This window comes from Cherax quadricarinatus, chromosome 10, assembly GCF_038502225.1.
Source record: "Cherax quadricarinatus isolate ZL_2023a chromosome 10, ASM3850222v1, whole genome shotgun sequence".
Taxonomy (NCBI): domain Eukaryota; kingdom Metazoa; phylum Arthropoda; class Malacostraca; order Decapoda; family Parastacidae; genus Cherax; species Cherax quadricarinatus.
This window is the reverse complement of record NC_091301.1, coordinates 7,319,352-7,340,751: the sequence shown is the minus strand read 5'-3', so window position 1 is coordinate 7,340,751 and position 21,400 is coordinate 7,319,352. Positions and strand designations below refer to the sequence as shown.

The following is a 21,400-nucleotide window of genomic DNA, read 5'->3' as shown; positions in this document are numbered from 1 at the left end:
AGCTTCTGGTACAATGCAACATAGTGATTTGTGTAACATCTTCCTTTAGTGAAAAAGTGGATAGCATAAACAGTGTTTATTAAGTGATAGTGAGAAGGCAACACTTCCAGCTGGCCGGCCCACTGCCTGCCCTCACAACCCACCGTTATAAACACCCCCACCCACGATACTCCACCCCACCCACGATACCACCACCCACTCTCTCTCTCTCCTGTGAACTTCATTGCAAACCTACAAGCCTCCTCTGGGATGACTTCACATTGCAAAATAGCAAGAATATCTACGCTATCTGGCTATTGTCCCAGTAGTTACTGCAGTGTTTGTGGGTATACCACAAGGGACAAAATTCTTCTTAGATGTAAGGAGCCTACTTGTTCCAACTACTGCCACACAGATTGCATTCCAGAAGAAGAATTTTGTTCCAGCCAGGTTGAAAATTTCAGAAAATTGAAGGATATCCATAATCCTGTGGTATATGTGGATACAAGCCTGGAGCTACAGGAGGAAGGCTCAGAAGTCTTACCTCAGGGACTTCAGTCCAAAGATCAAGACTGCCCTCTTGGGCTGTGTTGTAAAGTTGCAGCTAAGATAATCCATCACAGGGAAGCACTTCATGAGCTCCTCAAATCATTAGATAACCTCCAAGCTATTGTAGAAGGTCAGTGCAAGCCTACATCAAGTGACGTAAGCTGCTCAGCTGGTGGTGACACTATTGACAAAGACTGGTAGTTCCACACTGAGCTTAACTCAGGGGTAAATAACTGGTGGAATTCTGTCACCGCTAAGGTCCCACAGACTGACAGAGTTCAAAACACTACCTTTGGGAATTCTAACAATTCCTCTGACCACCACAGAGGGAACAAATCCTCTTCCCAGCAACGAAGGAAGCCTTGGATCTGTTAATTCTCCTACACCTGACATCTCTGCTTCAGCCACTGCCAGTCCACTAGCCAGTGCACATACCATCTCTGATCCTACACCTGTCAGCACACCTGCCGACACTATTCCAGAATCTGGCAGCAGTGCTTCATCGGCAAGTTCTGAGTCAGGAGTTTCTCCACCAGAGATTGGTGCAGTTAATAATCAGGGAACTATCACTACACCTAATCACCTACTGTGCCAAAGTACGAACAGCAGGGACACATCTGTCAGAACTGGTAGAGGATAGGGTAGAGGACGTGGAAGAGGATGTGGAGGAGGAAGACATCTACAGCTGTCTCACCCTCCACTAACACAGTCCCAGCAGCAGAACCTGAGGACAAATCTGTGAAACACAGGAGATGCAAGAAATCATAGTCCACCCTCCCAGGCACCTAGGCTGTGCTCTTGCTGTCACCAGAAGGGGCACACTGCCAACAACTGCCTGCGAGATACCAGGTGCAATTACTGCTACAAGAAAGGACATCAGGAGGACCAGTGTCGGAAGAAAAAGGAACTTGACAGACAGGACCACCTGTTTAGAGACCTGTTCTCAGAACAAAGCAGCAGGATCTCTGAATTGGTGAACACACTCACACGTCACCCACTCAGCTACTCCTATCTCAGCCCAGCAGGTGGTACTGGGCCTTATACAAGACCACAGACCTACATCCCTGCAGCTGCCTCAGTACCCTACCTCTCTCAAGGGCAGGCACCTTACATGCCCTACATGCCCACAACCTTAAGCTGACCACATCATGAGGAGCAAGTCTATCAGCATCCTGTCGGCCAACATTAGAGGTTTCATCACTAATGTTGGAGAGCTCACACACAGTTTTGTGAACACTCGACGTCCCAACATGATAGCTGTTGTTGAAACATTTTTGGATGACAGGACTCCAGAAAATTTTGCAAGAATTGCTGGCTACACCTCATGGATGAGAAGAGACAGGCAAGGGCAAGGAGGAGGTGTTGCTGTGTGCTTCTCTAAAAGTGTTCATGCCCAGCACATTGATGTTGCCACCCCTACTCATCTTGAAATGATGTTCTTCAAGCTCTGCATAAACACTAGTACCTCTGTACTAGCATGTGCAATGTACAGACCTCAGTGGTAACATGCAGACCCCATCAACTTCCTAATGGAAAATATTGACTCCCTTCTGCTACAACACAACTGTCAACATATCATAATTGTTGGTAACCTCAACCAACACCTTATACAGAGGGACTTTGATGACTTTCTTGCAGTATTTGACATGAGAAACGTTGATTTCCCTACTCACATCTCTGGCTCCTCCCTTGACCCAGTAGTGAGTGATCTGGCAGAAGGTATAGTCACTTGTCAACCCCTCGGCTACGTTGGATCGTCTGACCACAAGGCTGTTTTTACGACACTTAAGATCCCAACAGAACGAGGTGAGGAGTCCACATGCACAACCTGGCTGTAGGAAAGAGGTAATTGGCCAGCCCTTTGCTCTGAGCTCGCCACCACCGATTGGAATGCTCTTCTCCAAGGGGATGTTGACAACCAAGTGAAAGCCTTCACTGGACACATCCTTAACCCCTTGACTGTCGCAACCCCCAATCCTGAGGTGTCTCATGGTGTCGTAAAATTAAAAAAAAAAAAATTATTTTCTCTTATGAAATGATAGAGAATCTTTTCCAGATTGTAATGACACCAAAAAAAAACGAAATTTGATGGAAAACTGACGGAATTATGCTCTCGCGAAGTTAGTGACCTCGGCGCTGTTTACAGAGAGGCGATTTCGCCCACTTTGAGCCCTATTTTCGGCTAATTCCATTGTTCAAGTCACCCAAAATCATAGCTATTTCTTTAGAACTCCATTTTTTCTATCGATTGAGTACAAGAAACTGCCCATTTACCGATTTCAACTACCTAATAATGTGGTCAGAAATTTGCAATTTGGCCAATTTCACGAAAACTAAAAAATATGACAATTTCAAAATAAGGTCCAGAATGAACAATGCAGATATTCCTGGCTCTAAAATAACATTTTCTTTGTTCATCAGTCATGTCTCCAGGCCCCTCTGATATTACTCTTGCTTTCTATTTTGAATTTTTATTCAAACAAAAAATAGAAGACTTACTATTATGCATACTACTGCAATACTGTAATAATTGTATAAATAACATCAACCCACTCATGACTGCATATTAGAATGGCTAGTTGGACATTTATTGGACAATGGCATCATTTGTTTACTTTTGAACATTGGCAAAAATCAAACATTTCCCCTACTTTGAGCTCCACTTCTTGGTTCTTTTTATAGTAAAATCAATCAAAATCACCTCTATTTCTATAATATGTTTTCCATTCTATCAAATGAGACCAAGAAAACGAGAATACAACCATAAATACTATACCAAAATAGACCACAAAGTCGGCATTTTAATTAAAAAAAACGGTCAGAGTTTTTTTTTCTCATTATGCACTGCGTGCTCCAGGATTTTTTTTATATGGTGCACACTGACCACACAGACCCATTCTCTCACATGTGGGCCTACCAGCTTTCTCCTGCTTGATTTGAAGCCGCTAGAATTTATGAGTATATATACGTCAAACACGGTACCTCGTAAGACGTATATATACAGCCGCGACAGTCAAAGGGTTAATCTATAACAAGAACACATTCCTCACCGGCAATATGTGACGAAGCCTACAGATCAGCCTTGGTTTGGCTTTCGTTATAGAGAGCCTGCTACTGCTAAGTACAAAGCATGGCGAAGGTGTAAGAGATATCCTACCACCTATAACAGGAACTTGCACAGGCAAGCCTGTAGGCATATGGGCGATGTTCAAAAGTGGGCCATTGCTAAATGGGAGGTGAACACTAAAAGAAAGCTAGCATCAGGTAGGGTAGGCTCCAAAACCTGGTGGTCCCTGGTCAAGGACAGACAAGGTTATCTGCCTGATGAACTCATTCCACCTCTAAATCGACAGTATGGGACCACCTCTACTAGTAGTCAAGAGAAGGCGGACCTCTTTGCTGAATACTTTGCTACCAAAATGCAAGTTCCTGATCCAGTAAGGGACCCTCCTTGGCTAGCTGCAAGAACTGTGTCAAAACTGTCAGTGGTGACAATAAGGCAGGAGGAAGTGCATTTCCTTCCTAAATCGCTTGACCAAGAAAAGGCTGTGGGCCCAAACAAGTTGAGCCCAAGATTGCTGAGATGTGCAGACCAGCTAGCAGCACCTCTGACTCGCATCTTTCAGCACTGCCTAGTACAGTGTAAATGGCCCTCTCTATGGAAAGAGGCAAATGTAGTCCCTGTTAACAAAAAGAAAGCAGAGCAGAAATCAGCAACTACAGACCAGTGTCACTCCTGTCAATCACTGGTAAGATCCTTGAGACAATAATCTCAAGACAAATGACAGAGTTTTTTGACTACCACTCACTACTTTGTGACCGTCAATATGGCTTCAGGAAAGGTTACTCTGCTGCTGATCTGTTGTTAAACCTCTCCACTAAGTGGCACCAGTCACTGGATGAATCCAAAGTCAGCTGTGTGGTAGCACTGGACACTGCTGGCGCTTTCGACCGGGTGTGGCACCAGGGCCTCTTAGCAAAACTTCAAGCATTGGGAATTGCAGGCTCTACACTACGTCTCCTCAGTGATTACCTTCATGGTTGATCTCTAAGTGTAGTTCTCAATGGAATGGAATCAGCAAGACATCCTATTGGGGCAAGTGTTCCACAAGGAAGCGTGCTGGGACCATTGTTATGGAATGTCTACTTCAACGACCTTCTTCATCTCATCCCAGAATCACATGCATATGCAGATGACTGTACACTGACATTTACTTATCCAAGAGAAGAAATGCCAGCTGCTCTAAGCTACATCAATCACCAGCTAAGAGCTATATCAGCTTGGGGAAATAGATGGCAAGTAACATTTGCACCTGAGAAAACGCAAATGATGATCGTCTCTAGGCACCATGATGGTAATGCTGGTGCAGTAGTAAGGATGAATGGGAGGGTGTTGGCACCTGGAGAAGAAGTTGATATTCTTGGGGTGAAATTTGACTCCAAACTAACCATGAAGAACCATATTGTAAATCTTGTAATCAAGGCAGCCAGGAAGCTTACAGCACTTTGCTGTATCTCGCATGTGCTTGACAGTAGGGGTTGCAAGATTCTGTACGAGGCACAAGTACGCTCACAACTTGAGTATGCTCCACTTTCTTGGTTTGCCTGCCCCCCCTCTCATTTGCGACTGCTTGACAGAGTAGAGAACAGAGCAAGACGTCTCAAATCTCGCCTGGACCCATCCTGGATAGATCTGGCATTTCAGCAGAGACTTCAACACAGGAGGGATGTGGGTGGCCTTACTGTTATGTACAAGGCCAATATTGTCCAAGTACCACACTTGGATCCACTTCGAGGACAGTGTGAAACAAGCTTTTATGCCACAAGATGGGCAGAAAGCAGCAACTTCACTCTGGCTGTACCCTTCTCCAGAACATCACTGCATCTGAGATCATATATACCCAGGATGACTCGTGTATGGAACACATTTGTACAGCATAATGATGTCAACGAGATAAAATCTGTTGATCAAATGAAAATGCTGGCCCACAGATGGCTCCAACTTCATCCTGTTCCCTACTTGTATGTCTCATAACAATAAAAATGCTTTCAAATGAGCTGATGTAGGTAACAGCTCTTAGCTTGCCAATAAAGTTAGGAATATTTAACCTGTAAATAGCTTGTCAATAAAGCTAGGGATCCTTAACCTTGTCAAACCCTGTGTAAAAAAAAAAAAAGACAAGGAGAAATGGACAGGGGGCAGGGAGGGAAGGAAGGAGAGAGAGGAGGAGGTAAGGAGGGAGAGAGAGAGGCAGGGAAGGAGGCAAGGAATCAGTGAGAGGCAAGGAAGGCTGGAGTGAGGTAGTGAGAGGCAGGAAGGATGGAGTGAGGTAGTGAGAGGCAAGGAGGGATGGAGTGAAGCAAGGAGGGATGGAGTGAAGCATGAGATGCAAGGAGGGATGGAGTGAAGCAGTGAGGCAAGGAGGGATGGAGTGAAGCAGTGAGAGGCAAGAAGGAATGGAGATTGACAGGGAAGAGGCAGTAAATCAGTACTGGTAAGGATGAACATCAAAATGGTATATAATACCGACAGGTTGTTAGGTAAGACACATATGCAACAGTTAGACAACTTTATTCCGAAACGTTTCGCCTACACAGTAGGCTTCTTCAGTCGAATACAGAAAGTAGGCAGGAACAGTAGAGATGTGAAGACGATGTAATCAGTCCATCACCCTTAAAGTCGTAGAATTTGAGGTTGTCAGTCCCTCGGCCTGGAGAAGTTCAGTTCCATAGTCAGGAACTATCTGAAGATCAAGCGACAGTGCGGAGACTTAAATACTGTCGGAAGGAGAGGTGCAGGGTAGTAGTAGTAGTAGTAGTAGTAGTAGTGAGAGGCCACTGAGAGGTCATGTCCCTCTCAGATCCAACACTTCTCACTTGAAAAGCTTGTCCAAGGTGTTTTCTGTACCAAGATGCCACGTGTTGCAGTGTCTGACAAGATGAACATCAAAATGGTATATAATACCGACAGGTTGTTAGGTAAGACACATATGCAACAGTTAGACAACTTTATTCCGAAACGTTTCGCCTACACAGTAGGCTTCTTCAGTCGAATACAGAAAGTAGGCAGGAACAGTAGAGATGTGAAGACGATGTAATCAGTCCATCACCCTTAAAGTCGTAGAATTTGAGGTTGTCAGTCCCTCGGCCTGGAGAAGTTCAGTTCCATAGTCAGGAACTATCTGAAGATCAAGCGACAGTGCGGAGACTTAAATACTGTCGGAAGGAGAGGTGCAGGGTAGTAGTAGTAGTAGTAGTAGTAGTAGTGAGAGGCCACTGAGAGGTCATGTCCCTCTCAGATCCAACACTTCACATCTCTACTGTTCCTGCCTACTTTCTGTATTCGACTGAAGAAGCCTACTGTGTAGGCGAAACGTTTCGGAATAAAGTTGTCTAACTGTTGCATATGTGTCTTACCTAACAACCTGTCGGTATTATATACCATTTTGATGTTCATCTTGTCAGACACTGCAACACGTGGCATCTTGGTACAGAAAACACCTTGGACAAGCTTTTCAAGTGAGAAGTGTTGGATCTGAGAGGGACATGACCTCTCAGTGGCCTCTCACTACTACTACTACTACTACTACTACTACCCTGCACCTCTCCTTCCGACAGTATTTAAGTCTCCGCACTGTCGCTTGATCTTCAGATAGTTCCTGACTATGGAACTGAACTTCTCCAGGCCGAGGGACTGACAACCTCCAATTCTACGACTTTAAGGGTGATGGACTGATTACATCGTCTTCACATCTCTACTGTTCCTGCCTACTTTCTGTATTCGACTGAAGAAGCCTACTGTGTAGGCGAAACGTTTCGGAATAAAGTTGTCTAACTGTTGCATATGTGTCTTACCTAACAACCTGTCGGTATTATATACCATTTTGATGTTCATCTTGTCAGACACTGCAACACGTGGCATCTTGGTACAGAAAACACCTTGGACAAGCTTTTCAAGTGAGAAGTGTTGGATCTGAGAGGGACATGACCTCTCAGTGGCCTCTCACTACTACTACTACTACTACCCTGCACCTCTCCTTCCGACAGTATTTAAGTCTCCGCACTGTCGCTTGATCTTCAGATAGTTCCTGACTATGAAACTGAACTTCTCCAGGCCGAGGGACTGACAACCTCAAATTCTACGACTTTAAGGGTGATGGACTGATTACATCGTCTTCACATCTCTACTGTTCCTGCCTACTTTCTGTATTCGACTGAAGAAGCCTACTGTGTAGGCGAAACGTTTCGGAATAAAGTTGTCTAACTGTTGCATATGTGTCTTACCTAACAACTGGTAAGGATGACTGGCTAACTTTCTAACCCCAAGACAAATGATTAGCTAGCTTTCTATTCACAGAACAAATGGGGGACTATCTTTCTAACACTTGAACAAATGACTGGCAGCAAGATGCAAGGAAGGACGGAGAAAGGCATGAAGGGAGGCAGTGAGACAAGGAAGGACTGTTACAGCAAAGGTAAATGGCCACCAGTCCGAGCCCCAGGCTTTCTGGCTTTGCTCCCAGCCAACCTACTCCTCCTCTCCTATACCCCCTCATGGGAGCTGGACCCTCTTCTCCAAGGTTCAGTGGCTATCCACCCACCTACCCATTTTTCATTTCCCCCACCTACCTGACAACCATTCATGAACTAACAACATATATAATAAATCTATAGTTCTTTACCAATCTTTACCAAATAAATTTAAGTTCTTTGTAAATGATACATGATACATACACACAGCATGAATGCATCTGGTAAAAAAGTTAAATAAAGTAAAATATATAGGTCCTCATTAAAAAGAACAAGTATAAAATCAATGGACAAAATCTGAAATCACTCGACTTTTTCCAGTGTTCACTGGGTGTCCAGCCAAATTTTTGTTCATTAAATCCGAAATCCATTAATGGGAGGTCCATTAAACTGAGATTTTACTGTACTCATCAAAACAAATACTAACAGGAAATGAAGAATTATTAAATGTTACTTACCTCTCATTTTAATTTTGCCATCCACGACTTTAATTCTTTCCCCTTCTAAAGGATTACAGATTGCAGAGATGACTGGTAGCTCTTGGATTGCAGGAGATTTTTTGAAGTCAACTGTATCCCAATCTACATTTGGTGCAAAGCCTTTATAGTCATTTTGTTGCCAGTGTGAAGTAGATTCTTGTGTTGATATAATAATTTTTCCTGAAAATCAAAGCAATGGTAGAAAATATACAACTGATGTTTTTTCACTGTACAGTACGTCTAAATCCATATGTGCTATATAAATTTGCCACACGAGTTTGGTATGGTTCATTAACCCTTTGACTGTCGAGACCCCAAATCCTGGAGTGTATCTCTGTGTCGCAAAATATTCGAGAAAAAAAAAAAATCTTATGAAATGATAAGAAAATCTTTTCCCAATGGAAATAATGCCAAAAGTACAAAATTTGATGGAAAACTTGTGGAATTACGTTCTCGTGGAGTTAGTGATATCGGCAATATATACGTATCAGCAATTTCGCCCACTTTGAGCCTAATTTTCGGCCAGTTCCATTGTTCCAGTCGACCAAACTCATAGCTATTTCTTTAGAACTCCATTTGTTCTATCAACTGAGTACAAGAAACTGCCCATTTACCAATTTCAAATACCCAATAAAGTGGTCAGGAATTGGCATTTTGGCCAATTTCACACAAATTAAAAAAGATGCCAATTTCAAAATAGGGTCCAGAATAAACAATGCAGACATTCCTGGCACTAAAATAACATTTTATTTGTTCATTAGTCACATCTCCAGGCCCCTCTTACATTACTCATGCTTTCTATTTTGAATTTTTATTCACACAAAAAATAGAAGATTTACTGTTAAGCAGACAACTGTATTATTGTAAAAATGGTATAAATAATGTCAACCCATTCATGACTGCATATCAGACTGGCCATTGGGACACGTACTGGATGGTGACGCCATTTGCTCACTCTTGAACATTGGCAAAAATTGAACATTTCCACTACTTTGAGCTCAATTTCAAGGTCCTTTTCATTGTGAAACCAATCAAAATGATCTCTAGTTCTGTAATATATCTTCCATTCTATCAAATGAGACCAAGAAAACAAGAATACTACAACCATAAATACTATACGAAAATGTATCTCAAAGTTGGCGTTTTAATCCAAAAACACGGTCGGAGTTTTTTTTTTCTCATTATGCACTGCCTTCCGCAGGATTTTTTTTTATACTGTGCACATTGACCACACAGACCCATTCTCTCACACGTAGGCCTACCAGCTTTCTCCCGCTTGATTTAAAGCCACTAGAATTTTGGCATACCCTTTACCGGGCAGACCCGAGTGAAGTCTGTCCTCATAGCGTGGTTTTTTGCGCACGTCCTACAACTCCCGCCGCGCATCTAGGTTCCCATTCTCTATTTCTGACCAATCACAGACCTTCCCTGAGTCGCCCAGGCTGAGCGGTGATGGCGGCTGCTCGCTTCCCATTGGTCGAGACAGCAGAATGTAAACACTTCTACCTTGCCGGCGCCAAAACTCGTGTTTCTCGGTATAGTGCTCCTTATATACTGAAGCATTTCACCCAATACAATGTCGGTAAGTACTGATTTGTGTGTCTAGTGTGTAAATGAATAGTTTAGCCATATTTTGATATATATATGAAGGCGTTGTGAAGCATATTACGAGTGCACCATGCAAATGAAAAAAGTGCAACAAAATAGGACCATGCACGGCCGTTCCTGCCCTTTTAGGTGCAGTTTTCAAGTTTCGGTATATAAATATTTCAATAGAATTTGGTAGTGTATATATGAATTCAGTAATGGTCTGGGTGTGTACAGAATGTTTTTATTGTCCTTCCAGATCAATAAGAAATTGTTCTACGGTGAGTCCTCCAAGGCTACCTCGAAATTTGTCTGTGTTTGGGATGATACTGACTCAGATCAAGACTCAGATGACATGGATTTCCTGGATAGTGAGGATGAATTCTTGCCACCAGATGCAGAGGTGTCAACAGATGGGGAGGAGGAAGCTGCGCCACCACCAAAAAAAAAAAAATTGAACAAGAGGAAGAAACGTATTACTATGGAGGAATACCCTGATGAAGAAGTGCTTCAAGATGATCTTGCTTCTCAAGTAGACACCAAATGGAAGAATGAGGACATCCACAATGACCCTTTGCCTAAATATGAACATGAAAAGCCTGTTGAAGTTAGGTGTGCATATGATTATTTTACAGACTTTTTTACTCAAGACATGATAGACAACATTACATTTCAAACTAATTTGTATGCCAGGCAAAAAGACATACATACTACTTTTCAAACAGATTCTGAGGAAATGACTAGGTTTATAGGTATTCTGTTGTATATGGGTTACACTGTACAGCCATCCATTGAGGACTATTGGAGAAGTGCAAGTAGGACAATTCAAGTTGCAGAAGTCATGGGATCAAAGAGGTTTAGGTTGCTGAGGCGTACCATTCATTTCAATGATAACACAAAAAAGAAGGATAATGACAGATTCTACAAAATAAGGCCTCTTTACAATGGACTGACTAAAGCTTGCTTGAAAGTTCCAGCTACACCCAAGCAGTCTGTTGATGAAGTTATGGTTGCTTTCAAGGGTAAAACAGCTGGAAACCTAAGGCAATACATCAAAAACAAACCAGACAAGTGGGGTTTCAAACTCTTCTGTCGTAGCAGTGAAGATGGAATCATACATGATATACTGATGTATCAAGGTAACCCAACTTTTGAGAACCATCACATAAAGCTGTCAAATGAAGAAAATAAACTCCCAATGAGTTCCAGGATTGTTCTTGTACTTGCAGCATCTCTTGACCAAAGAAAAACATCAGCAGTCTATGCTGATAATTTCTTTTCAAGTCTACCTTTGGTCAAGGTACTGAGAGACAAGTATAACTGCAGGTACACTGGAACAATACGTGATAATAGATGTGGTAAGCCACAACTGATGCCTGTGAAAGAAATGCAAAAGAATAATGTGGCCAGGGGCTATTTTGATTTCCAAAGCAATGATCATATCCTTCTTGTAAGATGGAAGGACAACAAAGTTGTGACTCTAGTCACAAATGATGTCGGAGTTTATCCTTTGGGTCTTATTGAAAGATATGACAAGGCATCAAAGAAGAAAGACCACTTTGAGTGCCCAGGCATCATCAAGAACTACAACGCAAACATGGGAGGTATCGACAAAAGTAACATGTTGGTCCATCTTTACAAAACACCAATGAAATCAAAGCGTTGGTACATGCGGCTCTTTGCTTATGTTTTGGATGTTGCTGTTGTGAATGCATGGCTTCTTTACTGTCGTGATTGTAGGTCACTAAACATGCCATGCACACCACTGAAGCTATTCAGGCTTGACATCTCTGTCACTGCAAGATCCAAAGGACAAAAGTTCAACCGCACCAGCATGAGACGAAGTCGAGATTCACCCAGTACTTCTTTGGTTGGCAGTAATGAAGCTTTGTCAAAGGTGGAATACCCATCTGCATTTCAGTACCAACGTGCAGAAAGGCCAGATGACAGTGTGAGGCTGGATAAACAGCTAGGTCACTGGCCAGTGTTAGGTAAGCTGCTTTCATGCAAGTTTTGCAGCAAAAAGAATAATCATGTCACATCCTCATTTTGCTGTGCCATATGTAAAGTAAATCTGTGCATAAAGAAGGATAAAAATTGTTTCATGAACTTTCATTTGCAAAATTAGTGATGTGAAATGATTGTTCTTTCTCAGGGAACTCAGGAATATTTCATTTGTAAGTTGCATCCCATTGCAATGTGTCATTGTTGATAAGTAGTTCCTATTTCTATTTTTTTACTGGTTACAAATTGTTCAGAAACAAGTTCCATTTATGTTTTTTATATTGTCTACTTGTATAATAAATTTAAAAAATACTTATTTCGTTTTTTTACAACCAATGCAACATTGCAACATTCAAAAATGGTATACCCCCAACGGGCAGGACCGAATACACTCGGTCTTCGAATATCTGCAATTGCGCGAGATGTAACTTTCACAACTCTGTTTGGATGGTCTCAGTGACCTTACATTGAGTGGCTCTATCCCCTCATAGGAAATCTATTTCAAATTCACACTTGACAACACCGACAGTCAAAGCGTTAAACTACTTACAATGAACATCCACCAGCCCCCCTATATGATGTCTGAGTACAAGCACATCCTCTAGACCTTTACTAAATCTGTAACCAGGTCTCTTTTCTTTCCTCTCCTTCCCTCCCACCCTCCTCTCTCATTTTCCCCTCCCAACATATCTGACAACATTTATGCTAATTACTACAAAGTACCCTGAATATAGCACAGTACAGTGAATCATTAGCAGACTGTTTACAAGCAAAAACTTTGTGCTTGTAACAATGAAAATGGATTAAAAAATAGGTACTGTATACTGTACATACTTATGACATAGCACTAGCACTGTATGACCCTTATAAGTTTAGTGTTTAGTTATGATTATAATAGTAACAAGTGACAGCACACTACAAGTGTTCTACGCTTCGTGCAGGCCATGGTAGCTGTACAGAGTGCAATCTGGCTTTCACGTGATAAGAATATTCAATTCTCTTAACCCTTTGACTGTCACAAGCTCATTTCTTAAACTGTCTTCCTATGTCGAAAAATATTTGAAAAAGAAAAAAATTATTTTTCTTACCAAAATGTTAGAAGTAATTTGCTGAGCGTTTTAACCCTTTAACTGTCACAACCCCAAATCCTGAAGTGTCTCCTGGGGTCGAAGAATATTAAAAAAAAAAAAAAATTTCTTATGAAAATAAGATTAATTTTGTGATTGTTTTAAGCCCCAAAAAAACTTTTTGCAATCAGCACTTACCGAGATATAGAGGAGTAAAGCTGGCAGAAAATGAGCCGCGTATGGCAACAGTGGGGAATGCCACTCACCCGGTTAACTTTTTTTTTTACTCCCATTCGAAGGTTTCTTTTTTTTCCACTACTTTATTTTTCAGGTAACTTATGTAGCCTGTGAGACCAAAGTAAAGTGCAATGTACATATATACACTCGCTGTATACAACACAAGAAGCATACAAACAATTATCAATATATATAGTTTACAAAACTTGTTTACACAAATACAAAATTTTTTTTATTATTATTGTTCTATAATATATATATACCAATGTACAGTCATTGGACATGTTCCTAGAAGTTCTGCAGCTTGTGTAACTATGAAACATGGTTTCATACACAATGGTGTTTTACATTCCTCACACATAAAACGAATGTTTTTTTTTTTTTTTTTTTTTTTTGGTATGTGAGCAGATGAAACACCTTGTCTGAGCAGTTTTCTTCAAAGTAGTAGCAGGTAGCTGTGTTAGGTAGTTATCCTAGGTAAATGATCGTGTGTCATCATCCCTTCCTACCTACCTACCTTCCTGTTTCTGTAATATATATACACATATATAGTCACTGGACACTTTCATAGAACTGCTATTATCTTCTGGAAGTTTTTGAGAGAGAGAGAGAGAGAGAGAGAGAGAGAGAGAGAGAGAGAGAGAGAGAGAGAGACAGAGAGAGACAGAGAGAGACAGAGAGAGACAGAGAGAGACAGAGAGAGACAGAGAGAGACAGAGAGAGACAGAGAGAGACAGAGAGAGACAGAGAGAGACAGAGACAGACAGAGACAGAGAGAGACAGAGAGAGACAGAGAGACAGAGAGAGAGACAGAGAGACAGAGAGAGACAGAGAGACAGACAGAGAGACAGACACAGAGAGAGACAGAGAGACAGAGAGACAGAGACAGACAGAGAGAGACAGAGACAGAGAGAGACAGAGAGGCAGAGAGAAAGACAGAGAGATAGCTGCTCTAAGCTACATCAATCACCAGCTAAGAGCTATATCAGCTTGGGGAAATAGATGGCAAGTAACATTTGCACCTGAGAAAATGCAAATGATCGTCTCTAGGCACCATGATGGTAATGCTGGTGCAGTAGTAAGGATGAATGGGAGGGTGTTGGCACCTGGAGAAGTTGATATCCTTGGGGTGAAATTTGACTCCAAACTGACCATGAAGAACCATGTTGTAAATCTTGCAATCAAGGCAGCCAGGAAGCTTACAGCACTTCGCCGTATCTCACGTCTGCTTGACAGTAGGGGTTGCAAGATTCTGTACGAGGCACAAGTACGCTCACACCTTGAGTATGCTCCACTTTCTTGGTTTGCCTGCCCCCCCCTCTCATCTGCGACTGCTTGACAGTAGAGAACAGAGCAAGACGTCTCATCTCTCGCCTTGACCCATCCTGGATAGATCTGCCATTTCAGCAGAGCCTTCAACACAGGAGGGATGTGGGTGGGCTTACTGTTATGTACAAGGCCAATATTGTCAAAGTACCACACTTAGATCCACTTCGAGGACAGCGTGAAACAAGCTTTTATGCCACAAGATGGGCAGAAAGCAGCAACTTCACTCTGGCTGTACCCTTCTCCAGAACATCACTCCATCTGAGATCATACATACCCAGGATGACTCGAGTAAGGAACACATTCGTACAGCATAATGATGTCAATGAGATAAAGACAGCTGATCAAATGAAAATGCTGGCCCACAGATGGCTCCAACTTCATCCTGTTCCCTACTTGTTTGTCTCATAATGATAAAAATGCTTTCAAATGAGCTTGCCAATAAAGTTAGGAATCCTTAACCTGTAAATAGCTTGTCAATAAAGCTAGGGATCCTTAACCTTGTCAAACCCTGTGTAAAAAAAAAAAAAAACAGACACACACACAGAGACAGAGACACAGACAGACACAGAGACAGAGTGTGTGTGGGAAGGAAATTCTAAATGTGCTGAGTCAGGGTGTGGCAGCTGTCAAAAGGACATATTACACCATCACTCACTACCCTTACTGCCTGTCAACACCCATGAGATCCCATGCCTTCTTCCCCACCAGCCTTCCTACCTACCTACCTTTCTTTCTTTCTTTCTTTCTTGTTATCCTGGGCATTGCTCTCGGTCACAAACTCCTCAAAACCATGAAATTCATCTTCACTGACATTTCCATCTGTTAGATCTATCACTTGGGAAGAGAAGAGGCCCAGATTTGCCAAGGAGTCAGATATTTCTTACTGCTAGGCATGCTGAATAAGGACTACTAAAATGGCATTCCCACAGTGCACCACTGGCTCCCCGATTTTTTTTTATACTGCACACACTGACCATGGAGACCATTCTATCACATGTGGGCCTAACAGCTTTCTCCTGCTTGATTTGAAGCTGCTAGAATTTTAGTGTATTAATACGTCAAAAACATTGGCTCATAAGATGTATATATACGACCGAAGCGGCCAACGGGTTAACCCTTTGACTGTCGCAACCCCCAATCCTGAGGTGTCTCCTGGTGTCGCAAAATTTAAAAAAACAAACAAAAAAAAAATTTCTTATGAAATGATAGAGAATCTTTTCCCAATTGTAATGACACCAAAAAAACGAAATTTGATGGAAAACTGACGGAATTATGCTCTCGCGAAGTTAGCGACCTCGGCGCTGTTTACAAATCAGCGATTTCGCCCACTTTCAGCCCTATTTTCGGCTAATTCCATTGTCCCAATCACCCAAACTCATAGCTATTTCTTTAGAACTCCATTTTTTCTATCGATTGAGTACAAGAAACTGCCCATTTACCGATTTCAACTACCTAATAATGTGGTCAGAAATTTGCAATTTGGCTAATTTCACGAAAACTAAAAAATATGACAATTTCAAAATAAGGTCCAGAATGAACAATGCAGACATTCCTGGCTCTAAAATAACATTTTCTTTGCTCATCAGTCATGTCTCCAGGCCCCTCTGATATTACTCTTGCTTTCTATTTTGAATTTTTATTCAAACAAAAAATAGAAGACTTACTATTATGCAGACTACTGCAATACTGTAATAATTGTATAAATAACATCAACCCATTCATGACTGCATATTAGAATGGCTAGTTGGACATTTATTGGACAATGGCATCATTTGTTTACTTTTGAACATTGGCAAAAATCAAACATTTCCCCTACTTTGAGCTCCATTTCTAGGTTCTTTTTATAGCAAAATCATTCAAAATCACCTCTATTTCTATAATATGTTTTCCAGTCTATCAAATGAGACCAAGAAAACGAGAATACAACCATAAATACTATACAAAAATAGACCACAAAGTCAGCATTTTAATTAAAAAAAAACGGTCGGAGTTTTTTTTTTCTCATTATGCACTGCGTGCTCCAGGATTTTTTTTATATGGTGCACACTGACCACACAGACCCATTCTCTCACATGTGGGCCTACCAGCTTTCTCCTGGTTGATTTGAAGCCGCTAGAATTTATGAGTATATATACGTCAAACACGGTACCTCGTAAGACGTATATATACGGCCGCAACAGTCAAAGGGTTAAGATTGAATTATGAATTTTATTTTTTTCCTTTTTCTTGAACAAATGCATTATTTATATGGCTGCTTGACACGTGTAGTATACTTCATTATTTTAATAATAAAAAAAAAAATGTAGATAACATTGGCCTGACTCTTGCAATATTCTGAAATGATCAAAATTTAACTAATGGATATTGAAACAAAGGTAACAGAACCAGATGGGATAGCACTATGGGTCTTAAAGTAAAGACAAACTAAGCTATCCTCTGCTAACATCCTTGAGATTTCACTACAAGAGGGTAAATTGGTACACCATGTGACAACATTAAAAAAGCAAACAAAATTAAAGGCCTCTCACTGACGAGCATTGGTGAGAATTTACCAGAAAAAAAATTAGAGAAAAGTGGATGAAACACTTGGAGAAAAATAAATTAACTAGTAAACAGACAGATTTTGATTAGTAAATGTTCCTATTAAATCACTTTCACCTTTAATGAAGGCAAAACATTTTTGCAAACTTGTTAGCCACTCTTCAGCATAACAGAAGCTGCTCTAGTCATATTAACACTTTGTAAATTTCCTCTGCCCTTTACCATATGAAACCACCCATGACTTAGTAAATGCTGGAGCCTCAATAGTGCTGTCTCATAATTGTTTCAGGCCATCATAATTTTGAACTGTTTTCCTGCACATGTATATGTACAAGGCTGAGACATTCTTTTCTGACATTAGCCACCTACAAATTGTATCAGAATTTTTTCATTTCAATCATCAAACCAGTTTGCCTCTTGGAAATGATAACTGATTACAGTGGTACATAGCTTTTAATGTGTTCTATGATACATACTAAGGCCTTAATTATAATTGTTGCAATGGTAGATAAATTTATGCCATTTACACAGGCAAAGCCAAACTAAACTTTATTATGCCAAGATTAATTTAAAATCATCAGTTTTTTTTTCCATGGCATAGAGGATATTACTGCCACTGTTAATGCACATGAACTGTGTTCCAAGTAAAATGATTAAATAAACACAGTAAACACAAGGTGAATGTGAACATATTATTACAATAAATTTAAGCACTAAACTCGTAAGGGTTACATAGTACTGCTATGTATAACAGACAATATTTATTTTATTAACACATCAGCCATCTCCCACCAAAGCAAGAAGACCTGAAAAAGAAAAACTTTCATCATTCACTACATCATTGTCTTGCCAGAGGTGCACTTACACTACAGTTATAAAACTGCAACAATAACATCCCTCATTCAGAGTGCAGGCACTATATTTCCCATCTCCAAAACTGAAGTCTGGCCTGCTGGTTTCCCTGAATCCCTTCATAAATGTTACCTTGCTCATACTCCAACAGCACATCAAGTCCTAAAAACTATTTGTCTCCATTCATTCCTATCTAACACACTCACGCATGCTTGTTGGAAGTCCAAGCCCCTCGCACGCAAAACCTCCTTTATCCCCTCCCTCCATCCTTTCTTAGGATGACCCCTGCCCCTCCTTCCCTCCACTACAGATTTATACACCCTCCAAGTCAATCTATTTTGATCCACCTTCTCTAAATGACCAAACCACCTTAACAACCCTTCTTCAGCCCTCTGAATACTTTTAGTAACTCCACACCTCCTAATTTCCACACTATGAATTCTCTGCATAATATTTATCCCACATATTGCCCTTAGACATGACATCTCCACTGCCTCCAGCCTTGTCCTTGTGCAGCATTTACAACCCATGCTTCACACCCACATGAGAATGTTGGTGCCACTATACTCTCGAACGTTCCCTTCTTTGCCTCCATGGATAACGTTTTTTGTCTCCACAGATATCTCAAATCACCACTTACCTTTTTTTCTTCATCAACTGTGGTTAACCTCGCCCATCAAAACCATCTGCTAATAAGTTTACTCCCAAATATCTGAACACATTCACTTCTTCCATACTCCCTCCCTGCAATGTAATATCCAATTTTTCTTTACCTAACTTGTTTGATACCCTCATCACCTTACTTTTATCTATGTTCACTTTCAACTTTCTTCCTTTACACACCCTCCTAAACTCATCCACTAACCTTTGCAACTTCTCTTTAGAATCTCCCACAAGCACAGTAGCAGAAAGTGTCAACTCCCATAAAATATATAAATATATAAATTTTAAACAGAATTTTATTTTCAAGCAAAGATATCCATATTATGTGTGAAGATAAACTTACCAAGCCACTTGACACTTCTAGAAGCAACTACTCCTGGTACAATAACTCGGAGTGGATATCCATGATCCCGAGAAAGGGGCTTTCCGTTCATCTCATATGCTAAAATAACATCTCCATGAGGGTCTAATGCCTTTTCAATTGGAATACTTGCACCATAAGGCATATAGGCAGAATCAGTGTCCAGGCCCTCAAACTGGAAATATCACATTTTATAAATAAAGTACAAGTGTTTTCATTTGTATATCATGTAAGTAATATGACTTTTTAAATACACTGGTTGTCTACCATCAAGACAGGGCAACCTAAAGAAGGAATGCATTCACCATCACTTATTCAATAGTCAGAAGTGCATGGATATGACAATTTAAATGACCATCTGAGTTGCACATATCCTTTAAGAGTGTAAATACTATACAGCAGGGCCCTGCTTTATGGCATTTTGCTTTATGGCATTCCGCTAATACGGACATTTAAATTTATAACCAAAAACTCGCTATACAGCCCCCCCCCCCATCTTTCTAATACAGTTACTGTGCCCCATCTGGAGAAAATGCCTTCTCCATTATTCATTCAATCACTCTCTTGCCAAAAGCATGCTGACATTGCAGTTCAGATGGCCCTTGAAACTGGTACAACCTCACGATGAGCTTTATCAAGCTATGCAGAGGATACTTTTTACAAATAAATGTACAATACTCATGGAGAATGAGGTAAGAATCTTATGTCAGGTGCTGATGATGCAAGCAGACAAGCACTACATTTGGCTTCCTAGTCCATTACTTAGGATAAAACAGTTGTTTGATTATGGGTTGGGTGTTTCCCACTTAAAATAATATGCACACTAGTTCTGTTCAATAGGATCTGCAGTGTCAATGATCACTGATTCTTTAATAATAGGTGTGGCATTTTCCAAGCCATAAAATGTTTTGTTTCAATGAATAATGTACACTGTGTTAAATGCTGCAAGTGCACTTGTATTACCAAATTCTGGTGCCAAAGCTCTGTGCTTCTCCTATGCTATGTTCATCACAGCCTGCACATGGAATGGTGCATACACTAGAAATACTGCTATTTGGTTTGTGTGTTAAGTCTAGTAATATCATGATGGGGTTTTGATGTGATAACAGCTTTGTATCGTTTCTCTTCAGTGTTTTGGCGAGTAGATCTGCAGTGTTGCCTGTTGGAAACATGAGCCTGACTCAAATATTGTCTTTTTTGCAAATAAAAAAGAATTTTGGGATCCTCTGCCTGCAGTTTTTGATGAATTGCAACAGAAATTGTAGTGCAAAAATGATACTAATAGTGTCAAATAAATTTTAAAAATTTGAGGCTGTATACTCATACAACTCTCAAAAAGGTGCCTATAAAGACCCATTGTTTTGACTGCCATAATGGAAGAAATGAGCATCATTTTTATTAGTGTTTTCATGGTAAACATTAAATTTCAGTTGTTGATCAATCTTAAATAGAATATCATCTAGATAGGAAAGTGTGTTGTCTTTTTCAAGAGTAAATTGTATAGAAGGTACAACATAGTAAAGATGGTTCCTGAGATTTCAAGGTTGAATTTTCCAGGTGTAATAATGAGCATGCTGTCCACCTAGAATAGCCAGGTGATAGTTGATGGGATGATGCCAGAAAAGTGTCCTGCCTGAAGGGGCTCCATGTAGAAGTTGCAAGTACTGTACGGCACTAATGGGGAACCCAGTTACCATGCTGAACTTCCATCTAACATCAGTGATATATAACATGAAATTTTGGTACAGAGGACATCTCCTCAACTATTCACAATATACATAAACATCTATACAAACAAATATACAGTAGGGCCCCAATTTTCGGTGTTTCACCTTGGGCGTTCCATTAATACGGCGGTCTCAAATTATGACCAAAACTTTCTACATGGCAAGAGGTCTTTTAAATACGGCGCACGCCACCTGGTTTGTTTACATTCTCCATGAGCACATCTCTCTATTAAGTAATAATAATTACTCTTGGGCACATTAAATGTCTAATTTTACATCAATATAGACATTTTCATTAATCCATCTATGATATTTTCTTCAAAATTATATAAGAAACACGTTACATAGCATATAAACATGCTGTTTATATATGCTATGAAGCAGTGGTTGCCGAACGGAGGGAAAACATTATGTAATACTAATAATAAATCACTCTTGGGCACATTAAATGTCTTATGTTAATATAGACATTTTCCCTAGGCAGTAGGTCGGTAG

The 21,400-nt window shown here is 40.6% G+C and overlaps 1 protein-coding gene across 1 annotated transcript in view; it reads right to left on the bottom strand.

Annotated features, from left to right (window-relative positions):
* The window catches only part of shop (sulfite oxidase), a 43,515-nt gene extending 24,128 nt beyond the window's left edge, over positions 1–19,387 (bottom strand). The window contains exons 1-2 of the mRNA XM_070083594.1: positions 19,161–19,387; positions 8,517–8,717 (exon numbers count right to left, since the gene is read on the bottom strand). Coding sequence (XP_069939695.1) covers positions 8,517–8,717; positions 19,161–19,323 — 364 coding nt within the window. The 5' untranslated portion in view covers positions 19,324–19,387. The remainder of the gene's footprint in view (positions 1–8,516; positions 8,718–19,160) is intronic.
* Between the last annotated feature and the right edge of the window lie 2,013 nt (positions 19,388–21,400).